The following is a 16,716-nucleotide window of genomic DNA, read 5'->3' as shown; positions in this document are numbered from 1 at the left end:
TCCCTATGTGTATGAGCCTGTGTCATTCCATGTTTCTGTTCTTGCACCAAGACCACATTCACATTTGATCATTGTGGTTTTAGAATGGGCTTGATATACAGTGGGACCAGTGATCCACTTTGTTCTTATTCAAAATTGTCTTGGTTATTCCTGGATCTCAGTTCCTCCATAAAAATTTTGGAGCCACCTTGTAACGTTCCATGGAAAATCCTTTTGGAATGTTGAATAAAATTGATTTGGAATTGTATAAATTGAAAAAGAATTGGCATTGGCATCTCGACTGTATTGAATCTTTCTATATGTGAATGTGATATAGTTATCATTTATTTGCGTCTTTTAATAAAGTTTTATAAATGTCTTTCATATAATTAAGTAATTCATAGTTAACTTGTGGTTAACTTGGTAAATTGTTGCTGTTATATGAAAATACAATTGCTATTTGTACATTTTATATTGAGAAACCTTGCTAGACTCTTATTAATTCTAATAACTTGTAGGGGTTTTTTTGGATTCTCTAAAAGATGATATTATCTGCAAATAATGACATTGTATTTCTTTCCCTTCCTTATGCTTTTATTTGCTTTACTTATCTTAGTGTACTGGCTAAGAATAACATCAAATACAGGCAATTCTGGGGGTATCCTTGTATCACTTCTAATGTTAAACTGCTTTTAATGTTTCAGCATTAAGAATGGTGCTTACCATAGTTAAAAAAATTTTTTTTTTACTGAATACCCATTGTCAGGTTTAGAAAGCTCTCTTCTATTCCTAAGAATAATTAATTTATTACATTCTTGCTTTTCAAATTGTTGAGTTGACCACTCATTATGCTTTAGAAACATCCTAAAAATTTTGATATATAGTCTTTTCATTATAATACTCTTTGAATGTTTTCTAATTTTCTTCTTTGACCTGAGTTAATTAGAAAGGTTTTAAATTTTTCCAATTATATGGATTTTTCAGACGTATCTTCTTGTTATTTATTTTTAACTCAATTGCATTGTGGTTAGGAAGGTAGCCCACATGAAAACCAATTCTTGGTATTCATTCACAAGCTTGAACTTTGTCACAGGATTGACCGTCAGTTTTTGAATAGTTCCTGTGTATTTGAGAAGATTGCATTTTCTTTAATTTGGGGCACCAGGTTATATATGGTCATCTGCTAGGTTAAACTTGTTAATCAAGTTAAACAAGTCTGTTACATTCATAACAATTTCTCTCAATCACTGTGTGAGTGGCACAGGAAACCCCTCCACTTTGACTGTGGATTAGATTTGGCTGTATAGAACAGAAAAATAAATAGGTAACAGTATCTTAAATAAGATAGAAGTTACACAAGCTAGTCTGGACTTTGTTTATATGAAAGATAAATAAAATTCTATCTATGCCTACGGGTCCAAGGTGCTATAGTAGCTGCCTAGTGAGCCCAGAATATAGGTGTTACTGAACTTAGGTCTGGCTGCGTTCTGCTCAAAAGTCAATACTCAAGATTCAAGTGCTTTAGCAAAGGAAACCATAAACAAGATGAAAAGACAGCCCTCAGAATGGTAGAAAATATTTGCAAATGAAGCAACTGACAAGGGATTAATTGCCAAAATATACAAACAGCTCATGCAGCTCAATATCAAAAAACAAACAACCCAATCAAAAAAATGCGTGGAAGACCTAAATAGACATTTCTCCAAAGAAAAGATACAGATGGCCAACAAACACACTAATCACTAATCATTAGAGAAATGCAAATCACAACTACGATGAGGTATCACCTCACACCAGTCAGAATGGCCATCATCAAAAAATCTATAAACAATAAATGCTGGAGAGGGTGTGGAGAAAAGGGAACCCTCTTCCACTGTTGGTGGGAATGTAAATTGATACAGCCACTATGGAGAACAGTATGGAGGTTCCTTAAAAACCTAAAAATAGAACTACCATGTGACCCAACAATCCCACTCCTGGGCATATACCTGGAGAAAACCATAATTCAAAAAGATACATGTACCCCAATGTTCATTGCAGCACTCTTTACAATAGCCAGGACATGGAAACAACCTAAATGTCCATCAGTAGAAGAGTGGATAAAGAAGATGTGGTACATATATACAATGCAATAGTACTCAGCCATAAAAAGGAACGAAATTGTGCAATTTGCAGAAATGTGGATGGACCTAGAGCCTGTCATATAGAGTGAAGTAAGTCAGAAAGAGAAAAACAAATATCGTATAATATCGCTTATGTGTAGAATCTAGAAAAACGATACAGATGAACTTATTTGCAAAGCAGAAACAGAGACACAGATGTAGAGAACAGATGTATGGATACCGGGTGGGGGGAGGGGGAAGGGGGAGGTGGGATGAATTGGGAGATTGGGATTGACATATGTACATTACTATGTATAAAATAGATAATTAATGAGAACTTGCTGTGTAGCACAGGGAACTCTACTCATTGCTCTGTGGTGACCTAAATGGGAAGGAAATCCAAAAAAGAGGGATATATGTATACGTATAGCTGATTCACTTTGCTGTACAGCAGAAACTAACACAGCATTGTAAAGCAACTATACTCCAATAAAAATTAATTTTAAAAAGTAAAATTAAATTAAAATTAAAAAGAAAAGATTCAAGTGCCGGTAGAAACAGAAAGGTTGCTTTAATCAGAAAACCGGCATCCTGGGGAGAAGGTGGACTCGTGTCCCAAAACCAACTCTGAAGATTTTGCTCAGCCATGAACATTTTTAAAGGGAAAAATGGGGAGTAATCTCAATTAATCATTGAGATGGGGGTCAGCTTCATTGCCATATCCCATTGCATGCAGGCTTGTCAACTCCTTGTAATCTTTCTTTAGATGCTATCTTGTTCTCACAGTTTGTTCATAGGATTCCTGACAGGGAAGCTGGGGAAAAGATTTAGTCATCTGTTAATTACTTATTCTTCATTTTTACTTCTTTGATCTAAGGAAAGAACCAACAGGTTAAGCAAGGTATTGTGTGATCAAAAGGTTTAAAACGTATGCTTGGGCCGGAGATGAGTAGGGCATGGGGGCGCCTGGTTTAAGGTTAGTTACAATATAGCTTTGCTAAAGTGACAAGGCAAAAGGAGCTCTCTCCTGCAGAGAGCTCTTTCCTGCCAAAAGCTGCTTACATAGGATTTGGTTACTCCCTCCCTGTAGCTACTGGGGATGGTGGTTTCTTCCCTCTACTTCTCCTCCCACCTCTGATTGATATCCAGAGGTGACTCACCTTCTCTAGGGAGAGCAGCTGTGTGACTTACGGCAGAATGTGTGTGATGCAAGAGTCACATCTTTCTCCTGGGGGGACCTTGTGTTCCCCACCAGGCAGGTATATTTTCATCAAATTCAAGTAGGCTATTACCCAAGCTATATATTAGAAATATTTGTGTCTTAGTTTAGAAGTTTTTTTGTCCCCTCAATAAATGAAGGGCCAATTGTCTGTAACAGATTATGTTTATTATTCCCCAGGGGTCCAACAGACTCTTGTTCCCGGCTAACCCTGTTCTTTATTTTCCATGTAGTTATCTAATTTTGCCTTCTCCTACCCATTCTCCTGACTTAACATTTCCTGTGATTCTTCACTGAGGCCGTCACACAGCTGACCTTCCCCGTCACAGCATCTTCAGTGAACAGTCCAGATCGTTTGTGTGGTATTACCAGAGTCAAGTGCCGTCCTCTGAATAAGCTGCATGTTCATGGATGCTTCTTGACATGCAATGAAATTTCCGTAATTGCATTCAGATTTCAGACCATTGCTGTCTCTTTCTCCTTATCTGTCACCCTAACATCTTGTTTTAAGATGACATAACTATTTTGGGAGGTATATTGAGAAACTGGTGTATGGCAAAATATTTTTAGTACATGTAAAATAGAAAACAGTTTTAGATTGAATGTTGATTCCAGCTTATCAAAGTCTTATCATAGACCAGTTTTAAAATGTGTGTGTGTGTGTGTGTGTGTGTGTGTGTGTGTGTGTGTGTATGGAGAGAGAGAATATGTATATATATTTTAAGTATATTCCTGGAATACTTGTCGATAATAATAGCACTCATTATTGATGACTGCTTGTATGCCAAGCATGTTGCTTGGTATTTTATATGCATTATCCCTTTTCCGTCCTCTGAGCACATGAAGCAGGTTATTTACCTCCATTTACAGATGAAGATCTTGAAACAGAAGACCTAAGACACTCAGTAATTTTCCCCATGTATTACCTAGGTACTAGCAGACCCTCAGTTCTAACCAAGGACGGACTGATTCCTGCATTAGTACTTTTAATCACTGCACAAGCCAATCAAACATTAACTCATTGTATCTTTAGGTCATCACTGAGTGGTCTTCTCACGTCATCCTTTAGGCAGCACCAAGAGTCCTTGGCGGCAGAGAGAGAGAGGCGGCGACAGGAGAGAGAAGAAAGGTTGCAGAGAATAGAACGGGAGGAAAGAAACAAATTCAGGTAAGACGGATTTTAAGATTTTTTAAAGAATGAACTGAAAGTTAAAGCACATGCCTTCACCATTGCATATGGTTAATACTGGTGTTAAAGGGTTAGAAATTAATATGCTTGCTTCCTATGCTGTCTCTGTTTTCAGGGAAGAGCAAGACGATGCCTGAAACAGGCTCCATCTGGTTTGTTATGGCCTGTCTTCCTTGAACCTATGGCAGGAAGCACAGCCAGCCAGCCAAATACAATTAAGGACTTGTGTGTTCCTGGGTCCTTCGTTATCCAAAATGGTTTTATCCAGGCCTTCCTGAAGGCAGAGAACCTAATCGTCTGAATTAGCCATTTCCCCCTGAAGCTACTCATGTTTTATTCATATTCTATTGGATGCCTAAAAGAAAATGCTTTTCCCACTTTCTGGTTTGTTTCTTACTCCCAGTAGCAATATTTCTTATTTTTTAAGCAATAATTTTTCCTTCTATGGGGGAGAAAGAGGCATTGTGCTGATTACTCCCAGCCCATTGTCCCCCTGATCTCTTTGGTCTCTAGCCAGCTCCAAGGATGTGTTCTTTGGTGTGGCCTACTCCAGCTTCCATGTCTTGGCCTGTCTGCCCTGCTGAGTCCAGCATCACTCCTTTTCTCCTTCAGTCAGATCAGCTGTCCCCATTGCCCCCATCCTCCCGGTCAACCTCCTAACACTCCCTTTGCCTGGGTCAAGCTGGGCAGTGCTTTATAAAACACCGGACACTTTTCTTACACATTTCATTCCTTCTACTATTCTTTTGTCCCCTTTATCTTTCCCCTACTTCCCTCTTGCCTTCCCCATCTCCTTCCTTCCCCCTCCTTCATCTTCCCATTCACCTCTCCCATAGCTTCCACACTCTTTCTTTTCTTTATTTCTCTCCCATCTCCACTTCCTTTTTCCTCAGTTCACTTTTTTGGGAAAAGTATTCCAATCTATTACTCCCAGTGAAATCTACAAAGAATGTAAAGCATTGTCAATGAGGATTTACAAGTTCAATAGTGTTTTTTTTCCAGCAGCCAGGAAGAGTATGTATAATTGTAGAAATGACCAAAACATGAGCAGAGTTGTGAACTTGCCTTGACCGTAACTCATGAAAAGAAGTATCCCAAGTCTGTGGGTGAAACACTAATCCTGACTTTTGTAAGATGGGGCTAATGGGCTGCATGAAGTAAACCAACATCATTCTCATACCATAATTGTGTGGTATACCTTGAGCTGTCAGATTTCTACCAAATGATATATGGAAAGACCAGACCTGTATGCACCATTTCTCATGAGGTAGCTCTGGAAGTTGTCCCTTTCGGAAAGACCAGTTTGTAAAACCACTGGAACAGGTTAAATGCTTCCTGATTCAGTGCCTTCTGAGAGATTCACATATTTCACCACCAAATAGCAGCAGAGAATCTGACTGAAACACATGGAAAATTCAGAGATTAGCTTACGCATCTAAAGATTTTGATTGAAAACCTCTTAAAACAGGGTACCAGTTCTGGGAAAGATGGAATCAGCACACTCCCTCCTGTCTCTTCTACCACATCACTCAGTGCAACCATAAATCATGGACAGATTTAAAGCATGGAGCTCTGAGAACTCTGAACTGTAAAAGGGAGCAGGTGAATTGGGGATGGAGACTAGCATTGAATTGGGGATGGAGACTAACATTCAAAGCTCCACCAAACCAGGGAGAGTTTACCATTTTTTCCCTCCAGTATCACATGGCATGTACTCACCAGCACTCCAGAACTCAGAATCACATACCAAGTGTGAACTGAAAGAGCTCTAAAAGAAGCCCTCTTTTTCTGGACTGAGGAGCTGCAAAAGGAATTCCTGAGGGTCAGAGAGTTGAGAAGTCTCCTGTTTTTTCTTATTTTTTTCTTCTCTCCTACCCCAGCCTCCAAGCAATATTGTTACACGCTGATGGCAGCGTGTCCAGGCAGGCGCCTAAGACTCTGAGGGAGGGAACCCTTCCTGTGATCAGAAGAGCATGACTGCAAGAGCACTTTTCTTCCTCTCTGTGTCCTCCTGCTGCATTGCCCTGTATGCAGATAGAGTTACTGAAAGTCTGCAGCAGAGCAGGGAAAATAAAGCCCAAGCTTTCTGGCTAGAGGACCAGGAAGGGAGACCCAGGGAATCCAGAAAATGATGGGAAAGTCACAAAGAGTAGAGAGATCAAGAGAGCAATCCTGAGATCATCTCTAGTTTTGTACACATGTGGCTCAGGACCTAAACAGCATACCACAGGCTTTGAGAACTAAGTACAGAGTGGAACACACTCAGGTCCCAGACTGGCCACGGGGTGGTGCATATAAGGGCCCTGATATGAATAGCACTAAAAATATTTGAAAACTGAGCTAATATTGGAACCAATATCAGAAGGCAGTCAGAACTTGCCGGCTGAGCTTGACTTAGTTGATTGCCTGCTAAAAGAAAACAAGATTCTTCATAGAATTTAAATAAGACCCAGAGTCTCATTACAAAATACTTAAAATGTACAGAATGCAATCCAAAACAACTTGTCATAGAAAAACAGGAAAAATCTTAAAAGAAAAGAGAATCAAAATATGCTAACCACAAATGGACATAGATGTTGTCATTATCAAAGACTTTAAAGCAGTTATTATAAACATGTTCTAAGATATAAAGACAAATACTCTGGAAACAAATGAAAAGTCTCTGCAGAGAAATAGAAGATATAAAGAAGAACCAAATGGAAACACTTGTAGAACTGAAAAATACAATAAGCAAAATAAAAAGTTCATTGAATGCTTTCAACAACAGAATAGAAATGAGAGAAGAAAGAGTCAGTGAATTTGATGTTAAAACAACAGAAAGTCTCCAATCTGAAAGACAAAACAAAATATTGAAAAAAATGAACAGTGCCTCATGGACCTGTGAAACAATACATCTAGTATTTATATCTTTGAAGTCCCAGAAGAATAGGACAAGAGTGCATTGTAATATATATTCAGCACACATGTTGGCAGAGTGAGAATTAGACCCGGGCAACCTATCTTCAGAGATCACGTTCATAGCTATTCACTATTTCCTCTTGGTCATAAAAGGATCTCACTCGTCATTTAAGAGCATAGAGAGACCCTGGCAAAATAATCCTTGTCCAGAAAGGAATGCTGATCATCAGTAAAGACTGCAGAGAACTATTAATTATGATGACTTCAGTTCCATTCTGAAAATCTGAGGATGTGAATGAAAAGAAATTCAAAGAAGGAAATAGGAAAAGCTTTATAGAGTAGTCCCTGGGATTACCCAAATGGCTGATCCTTTATCAGCCACTTCATTGATTTAAGTTAGTCATGATCCTTGTGCTTTTTTCTTTGCGAAGCATTCTTATCTGTTGTTATTTTTGTCGATTATGATCTTAAGTTTCCTGGGTTACGGGAAATATTATTTCTAGTGTGGTAAGTGATGAGAATGGATGTTTATAAATGATAACAAATTTGTGTCTTTGTTGCTTTTTCTCCCCCTCCTAACCTGCTTTAGTTGCTCTGACTTACTACCCCTTTATATCCAGTTATCAGTACACAGAGGGGTGGAGTACTTAAGCTACCTTGTGAGGTAGAAAACTGTGATGTCAGAATTCTCCAGGAAAACAAATGGTTAACTGAGAAGTGACTGACCACACAGTCTTAAACTTAGATTCAAGTTGGAACCTCACCAGTAGGAACAGAAAAACAAACATTAAAATTAGACCAATTTGGACATCTTGTGGATAAAGACAAGAGAGAATGCACAAAGCAAGAGCTTCCAGTGATCCCTGCTTAGAAACCGAGAATGTGAGGGATGCGGGGAAAGAATCCTGGGCCCTGGAAGGAATGTGCAAACTGTAGAGTGCAACACAAAATGGCCAAGACACTTGGGCCCACTCAGATTTAATTCTTGAGATGAATGTTGGGGAGTTACCAGAGCTTGATTGTGTGTTAATCACTTCTGAAAGCTATTGCTTGCTTGTCATTGCCATATTTTATTTATGAATTGTTTTAACTTTTAAAAATGTTTTTATCTCCCCTCCCCTCATATACTTAGTCTTCTTTCTGAAGAGTAATTAGCAAAGTCTCTGAGTGAATCCAGTAATCCCATGTTTTCATCCCTGTGATTTTATAGAAAACTCATTATATTTAGTACTTTTAAAGTACAGCCTTTATATTTATTTTTTAAAAATTAAATGACAACCACTTTCCATTTCTGATATGATAGTGGGCTTTCATTATATACTCTGTTAATAATTTCTTGGCAATTTTATGAGCATCTAATTCTGTTCTTTTCCTTCCCCATTTTGTTTCTTCTGCATATTTCCATTAGCCGAGAATATTTAGACAAAAGAGAAGAGCAAAGACAAGCAAGAGAAGAAAGGTTTGTATATCTCTTCTTTCCCATTGTAACCAAATGGCACGTGACTTTGCACTCAACCAAGCATGCAGAGGAGACTGTGTTAATTAAAATATAATAGCTTCACCTAAGACACCTAAGACCTTGGGTACCTGGCATTTTGCAGAATAGAGTGTCCTGGTTATCTCAATTTTCCAAGAAAGTACAGATTTATTACTTAGTGCCATCACGGTGTGAGATATGTGTCTGTTCCTCCAAAACTGTTCACCAAATAAGGATATTAGTTTGGCATATTGGCATATGGTATATATTTTAAATGCTTTGCACCACCACTGCTGCGCCTGGGTTAGGTGTCCCTCCTGTGTGTTTCCAAGTCACTTGTTCAGCATTTCTTCAACAAATATTTGAGCGCACACACTATGCCATGCGCTGGCTGGGGTACCACACCCTCCTGAGACTCTCCATGGAGGTGCATGATCATTTGCCTGTCTTCCTACCGAACTGTACTCAGTTCCTGGATGGCAGGAACCATACCTGATTTTCCTTGGTGTCCCAGTGCCCGCCACAGGGCTTGCACATAGCAGGCACTTAAGAAGGATGTATCGAATAAATGAGCAAAGGAGCCAACAGCTTTAAAATATTTAAGCTGTAAACCATTTCAATGTTCATTTCAATAGCAACATACTTTGAATCCCATTAAACCATGCCAAGTTAATGTATTCAGTGTCTGGTAAACTTAGATAAGCACAGGAAATTGTTTTTGGAAGTAGACCAGCAAAAGGCAAGTTTACCCCCTAGCACTGTACAGCCTGCAGTTATTCCCTCCACCACCAGATGGGGTTACTGCATGGAGAGCTGAAAGGCTGAGTTCATGCCAGAGCCAGTCAGGAACCTAACAGTCTCTGAATTATGCCAATAAAAAGTGGAATTGTGCTAATTTTTTTTTAGACACCATCAGCTAAATAGATCAGGACAGTCTGAGGCAGGAAAGAGTGGATGCTGCCTGTGTTCAATTTAAAAATTAGATGCTTACGTCAGCCTCATAAACAAAACCATGGCGTTGTTTTAATTCCGGCATTCTGTTAGATTATTGCCATCCTGGTAATCAGTTGTGGCCAGCAAGTTTAGAGTGAAAGATGCTGGCAAAGAAACAAAGAGACTTCTTTTTGTGTAATTAGTACCTGTTTTTGACATTGGGGGACATGACGTATACCCAAGTTTAAGAAATCGAATTTTATGTTTTAGATTCCCCACCAGATTCTGCACTTTTTTGAACTTTTGGACAACTTGACTGTCATGTTATGTCTGCACAGGCAAGTCCTCAAAGCTCTTGGAGAGATGACCAGGTGCTGTGTCCAGGTCTGAGCTGATTCAGACTGACGTTGAATTTTTCCCAAATCACTTAGGGCTACTACCTCTTTCCGAGTATTATTTACTGCTCTTTTCCCCAAAGTAGAGCATCACTTATACCTGGAAAATTCATGCAGAGGAATTTTCCACTCCTCTTCTCTCCCTTCTTCTTCTGCTCTCCGTCCTCAGCCCCACACCACCCATCTACCTGGGCGTTCTTAGCTGGTGCAGGAGTGGGCTCTCCATGGCTCCACGGGGGATTCCTTCCTTACAGCCCACCTCTGTTTCCCCAGAGGTTTGGGGAAGCAGCCAAGCATTTTCCTTTGATTTGGACCAGCCACTTTTCCTGGTTAGTTGGCTGCTTGCATTACCTGGTAAAGGTGGAAGTGAGGGAGATATACTTTCATCCCTTGTTGGAAAACAGTTGGGAGTTCCTGTTAAGCCAGGAAAAGATAAGATTTCCAAGTATAATGGAATTTGGAAATGGAAAACTAATGGAGATCAGAGGTGGAAAGAGACACTGGAAGAGGACTCTTGTTTGGTCCCATGACTCTTACCCCTAATGCAAAGACTCAAAAAGACAGCAAGAGGCACAGCAGAGGGTTTTTGAGGTTCGTATCATCGAGTTTAACGAGATAAATGTCATTTTGCTATTTTGAGGGGTAATGGACTTAATTTTTAATTTTAAAATTTCATTTCATGTCATCTCATTCCATAATTTCAGGCAAAGTGTTTTACTGATAATGGTGCAGACCCAGAGTAAGTTTCTGTTAGGTCTATTTCTAATTTTTTAAAGTATTATAAGAGAGGATCTCTCTGATATTGATTGACTTGACATTCATGAATAATCCTTTTTTAGGAGTGGTAAGGAATGAGATGCAGGCTGGGAACTATTGGAGTGGGGTGGGGGTCAGGGTGGAGAGTAGTCTGAGGGAGACAGCGGGACATGGAGAGGAGGTACCTTATGGGAAACAGGTTCTGAGGACAGAGTGCAAGGGGGAAGTTGGGACTGGGCAAAGATTTGGGAAATTATGCATGAAAGTGATCATGAAGCAGTAAGAGAGGGTTCTGAGCACAGTCTGTGGACAGAGTAGAACTTAGAGGGAGCCAGGTTTTGATATAATGTAAGGTAGAATTTCCGAGTAGTTGGGTGGCAGGACGAGTCATTAGTAAGTCGGTGTAGTTGAAAGTCAAGCAGGGTTTCTATTGGACCCTGCGAAAAGAGATGATCATATGTTCCCTTGACGGCAGTACCAGCCCTGCCACATGCAACCCTGGTGGGTATTGAGCTCATGCCAAAGTTTGTTTCTGTACCTCCCCCTGAACTATGAGTGCCAAGAAGGTGGGGTTTTTCTTGTGTATTATTAAATCTCTAGTGCCTACTGCAGTTTTTAGCACATGACAGGCACGCAACAGAATATTTAATAAATAACGAAAAGACAAAGACATGGACAGAGGCAGGATAACGAGACTGTTTCGACAAGGGTAGCAAAGGTGAAAAAGTCTTTTTGGGGGGCTATAGTCTGTGGATAGAAAATCCAGTGCTTTGTACCTGGGAGGCTACATCAGAGTCTGTGGGTTGGGGGTGGTGTTGCTAGGCAGCCAGAGATGTGACAGTCATCAAATGGGCTGGCGGGCTCCTAGATCAAGTACCACTTAGAGTCACTGTCTAAGGGAAGGTCAGGATATAGGTCCAGCTTCCTCCCCAGGTTCTGTGGGAGATAGCTCTCCACGCCGGGTAGCCTGGCTTTCCCCGTGCACGCCCGTTTACCCTCACCACTCTGGCCCATCTCGGGGGAACACTGAAAGATTTAGTGGTTCTTGACACCTGGGCCTCCCCACCCCTGCCATTTTTTAAAGTTTTTAATTGTGGGAAAATACACATAACATAAAATTTGTTATTTTAACCATTTTTAAGTGTATAATTCAGTAGTGTTAAATACATTCACGTATTTGTGCAACCAGCCTCCAGAACTCTTTATCTGTAGAACTGAAAATTCCTACCCATTTAATAAGGCCCTGTGCCCCTTCCCCTGCCATTTTTGTTTACCATGTAGACATCCTCGGAATGATTCAGATTAAACCCCTGACTCTCCCCCTGTCTCAGGGATCCTCAAGGATGACATCTGTGAGCCGAGGGGAGCACGGGAGTAGTCTTCGAGTCATATCTACCCAGAATCGGGATGAGCCACCCCTGGGGTCCCCCGGAAAATGGGGTGAACGCTTTGGCTGCCAGTGCATACCTGCTAGCTTGGCTGCCCACAGGGAGGGGAATGGAGAGGCCAGGTCCAGGGCCGGGCCAGCTGAATGGAGGTTAGTGATGGTTTGTCCTGCTGGCCTGAAGCCTTTTGTGCGAGGCTTTCTTACCTCTCTCCCTGGACCCTTCTGATTTTGTTAGGGCACTGTTTCCCTCCTCCAGGATTCCGATCTCCTGGACACGTGCAGGCCCCTTGGTGTGCACTTTTTTCCTTCCTGTCCCCCGTCCTGTCGCAGACGGCTTGGACTCTGTGTGGGGACACCTGTGCTCAGGAACTCCTCCTGGGCTCGCAGCATTCCTGGCCTTCCGTTTGCCCCCAGACCTTTTAAAATATGGGCTCTGACTCTTGCCCTCAAGACCACTTTGTTCCACCTTTCCTGTCACTTCCACAGCCAGGTGGTTTTTCCTTGCTGGTCTGAATCAAGTTCAGAAATATCTTCCTTTTGGTCCCTCTTGCGCTTTTCGAGAGGTGACATTGTTGGCAAGGAAAGTCCAGAGTTTCTAAAGCTTTCTTTCTGGGTCTAGCTTCACCCGGTAAGGGTGACACAGATGTTTGTAAATGCAGATCCGTCCCACGTCTTCTATCAGAGATTGACCATGAAAGTACACTCACTCCCCAAGAAAGTGCAATCAGCTGGCTCTGCCCGCTGGTGCCCTGGGCTGCAGGGAGACGTGCAGGTAGCCTACTGCTTGGCAGGTCCCTCACTGCACACTTCGCCTGCTTCCCGTCAGCCAACGAATGCACAGTGCCGAAGGAAAGAGCAAAGGATGGTAATCTTCGTGGTCTCAAAAATCCTATTATCTGCTTGTTGAAAACAGACCTACACACGTGAAAAGATGACTACATATGCCAGGCAGTAAATGTAAAATGCCATCTGAGTTGAATGGACTACATATCCGACATGAGTTCAGAGGCAAGGCCAGGATCACTTCCAGCTGTGGTGGTCAAGGCAGGCCTGCCGGAGGGAGATGCGCGTGCGAGCCTGTCCTGAAGGGCAGACTGACTGCCTTGGGACTGGCAGAGAGAAGGGGTGATGACTACAGACGTGGGGGGCCACGCCCCCCGAAGGATGGACGAAGAAACGCGTGCTTTTTAAATGCATTCTTTTGAAAGGTTTTACATGTGCACTCTGCCTCTCTTATCAGGCTGAAGTAAAAGTGCGGTATGCAGTATCTGGGGGTGGGGGCTTGCCCATTGGAAGAAACTGAAGCAGTGAACCTGGATGGATGTGAGGGAGGGTCTGGAATAAGCTGTTTCAAAGTTTCATGGTGGGTACGATAGTCAGAAACCTGCTACAGCTGAGTTCATAAATTTATTCCTGAACAAATAATAATGGTGGGTAAAATTAGCAGACATCTGGAAGAGGCACATATTTCAAAGTTATTTTGGTCTGATCTATAAAGCACACTATGAGGAAGATGATTGGTAGCTGGTCTTAATAAACAGTTACTGGGTTCTGCCTGCCTGAAATGCAAAACAGATGTATCTTTGTTCTTTTAAACTGACTTTGATGAATAAACTATATGTGACGTCAGGTCCAAGCTATTGGATGTCTGAGTCCTACTCAGAAATATTTTAGAATATAAAAAACTTTCCATGGTCGACACCGAGAGAACAAAGTGAATTCCAGCCACATTGCTGTTAGCATTGAAGCAGGTTCAGAAATCCAGAGAGGGCTTCGTCGAACAACCTTTTGGTATTTTGGGGCATTGTTCCTCTCTGCTGCACCAAGGCACCCTCGCATTTCACAGCTTCGAGCTCTGAGGGAGTGTGGTTTTCAGCTGTCACTGCTGGGGCTTTTTGATGGTCATTATTGCTGTTTTGCTTTTTGGTACAAATATTTCCTAAAAGAGCAAAATAGGATTCTGCAGCAGTGATCTAGTATCTGGAGACTGTGATGTTGCCACTTCCCCCTGTTTGTTTGGTTATGAATGATGCAGGATTTTTAATCATTAGCATCTTGGCTTTGCTGGGTGTTTTTGGCAGACGGGCCCTCCAGCCAGCCCTGCGCTGTGCTCTGTGCATCAGGAAACCAGCTCACTCTGCAGGTGTTTCATCCATAAACAAGCATCAGCCACGGGCTCCTCTTTCTTTTTACGGAAACCCTTTGGAATTTAACTTGCAGATACAAATACTTGGAGCAGTTGGCAGCTGAGGCGCATGAGAAGGAACTGAGAAGCCGGAGTGTGAGCCGGGGCAGAGCTGACCTCTCCTTGGACCTGACCTCACCGGCAGCCCCTGCCTCACCCACCCCCCTGAGCCGTTGCCCTTCATCTCTAGACTCGCAAGAGGCTCTCACGGTATCATCTTCCTCCCCAGGAACAGTTCAGCATCCCCAAGGTGAGTGCAGGGACAGTAGAGGGGAACTGATGAGTTAATTAACATCAGACAGGCTTCTTCTGGGCAGCGGTAACCATTCCTACGTGCAAACTCATACTGAGGCAACTAATGGGAGTCTTCGGGCGTGACTGTGACCCGAGCTGTCCCTAATAACTAGGGGTCTGCAGAGCCACTTACTAAAGCAAAAGTATTTATTGTAAAGATTGCAAGGTATGATCATTGAAAAGGGAGAATGCCAAAAATCAGACTTACTTTGACATTTAATCCTAATTCACAGGGTAATAAGTTAGGATTAATTTATTACTCTGTAATTTGCATGTTATTTATCTATTGGATCTGCCCGATAAAGTGACCCCTTTTAAATGTTTCTCCCATAAGAATTATTGGTCTGGTTTAAGTTAAACTGATGGAGGATAAAATGAATCAAAGTGAGCAAGGAAATGTGGACCTCGTGAAAATAGAAGTTAAATATTGAAGAAGAAAAAAATAGAATATAGTAAAGATGATTGGCACATGCTGTGGGGTGGGTGTAGATGCCTGTGGGCAGTCGGACAGGCTCTCCCTGGAGAAAGTCCCTCTCATCTTAGCTTATCTGGAGGAAAACAATGATACTGTACACTGCAGCCTTGGAGCATCAGCAGTTTTCCTGATGGCTCTGCGAATTGTGGGTCCGTTTCCTTTCACATTATCAGGGAGGATGGTTCTCGGCTACAGGCACCTAACACTGCGTGTTGACTAACCCTGCAGCCAGAACTGCTTGGTTTAATTGAGTGTTATGGCTTGCAGCCTGATGTAGACCTAGCCAACTGAAGACAACAGAGACACTAAACTTTTAACTCTATGAGGGTTGACTAAATATGGCGTGAAGTCTAATTTAAACAAGGCAGGACTCCATGACCTCAGCAGAACTGGATGTAATGGAATAGTCTTGTCTGTCCAATTCTTTGCTGGCTCGCTGAGCCTCAGGGCTCAGTCTGCTTGAGCAGGCTGGTTCCACCCCAGCTTCCCATCACATCGAGTCACTCCTGGTCCCTGAGCCATGGAAGATTGTCCTGGGCAGATGGCTCAGTCATAATGAGTAATGTCGGTCTTAAAATATTAAGACTCTGAGAATCAGGAAAACAGACTGCTCTGTAACAGCAATGTGCTTTCCCAACTCTGTCTGATATCACTGCTCTATCTAAATTGTGGTATTTCCAGAGGCAATATAAAAAATATTCCCCTGCAAAGCCGTGGTTCAGGACTTAATCTTGGGACTTTTAACTCTAAGAGTTGTATCTGCAGCACTTTACAGAATGGTTTTGTCCAAACTGTGAAGTACAGAATGGCCCCAAGCTGAGAAGGAATTGTCAGTATCTGTAAATATTGTTTGTCCTCAAGATTTTTAATCTGCTTGATGTTTGTGGCAAAAAGACAGTTCCTCGGGCATTTTGTACAGTTATAGTCAAACTTGAGGCCATCCTATCCCACTAAAAAGACAATATTTTAAACTTCAGTAAGAACACAGGAAATACTTATTTTGTGTATACATAATATGCATTTGGGGAAAATAAAGTTATTTCAGTACGCTTTCAGAGAGATAAATAGCAAATGTCATTTTCCTTTACAGAGAGGGGATTAATAGAGACTAAGAAAATGTTTGACTGAAATCACACCATAAGTGGTATCTGCATCAGAAAAAGGAATACTGGGCTTCAATTTAGACATAATTACAAATTGATAAAATAGCATGGACGTTTGCTTTTTCCTTGGGGGGAGGGGGGAAGCAGTGGCTCTTGTAGAATCTAGAAGTGCTGTCCATCATATGTTAACTCATTATCATCCAAATCAGTTGGAACCAGCAAAGTATTCTAACACCTTGTCCTAACACATAACTGAATTATACAACTGGAAGTTCTAAGGGTAGAAGAAGATATGCTATAAGAGGATGCTGTCAAAGAGAACTG

General features: G+C 41.6%; 1 protein-coding gene and 1 pseudogene across 13 annotated transcripts in view; one reads left to right on the top strand and one right to left on the bottom strand.

Moving 5' to 3' along the window:
* The window catches only part of LOC309639174 (large ribosomal subunit protein uL4 pseudogene), a 470,274-nt pseudogene that overhangs the window by 81,692 nt on the left and 371,866 nt on the right, over nt 1-16,716 (bottom strand). The window lies entirely within an intron of this gene.
* The window catches only part of FHOD3 (formin homology 2 domain containing 3), a 490,767-nt gene that overhangs the window by 372,837 nt on the left and 101,214 nt on the right, over nt 1-16,716 (top strand). For 9 of the 12 annotated variants that reach the window (XM_082415975.1, XM_082415973.1, XM_082415971.1 and 6 more), the window contains 3 exons: nt 4,334-4,468; nt 8,796-8,846; nt 14,556-14,770. In XM_082415975.1, the coding sequence (XP_082272101.1) occupies nt 4,334-4,468; nt 8,796-8,846; nt 14,556-14,770 (401 nt within the window). The remainder of the gene's footprint in view (nt 1-4,333; nt 4,469-8,795; nt 8,847-14,555; nt 14,771-16,716) is intronic. The other 3 variants (XM_082415972.1, XM_082415969.1, XM_082415967.1) reach the window with 1 other exon arrangement.

This window comes from Balaenoptera physalus (genome assembly GCF_965194825.1).
Source record: "Balaenoptera physalus genome assembly, chromosome: 12".
NCBI classification, from domain to species: Eukaryota; Metazoa; Chordata; class Mammalia; order Artiodactyla; family Balaenopteridae; genus Balaenoptera; species Balaenoptera physalus.
The sequence above is the reverse complement of the archived record's forward strand: the minus strand, read 5'-3'. Positions and strand labels throughout refer to the sequence as shown.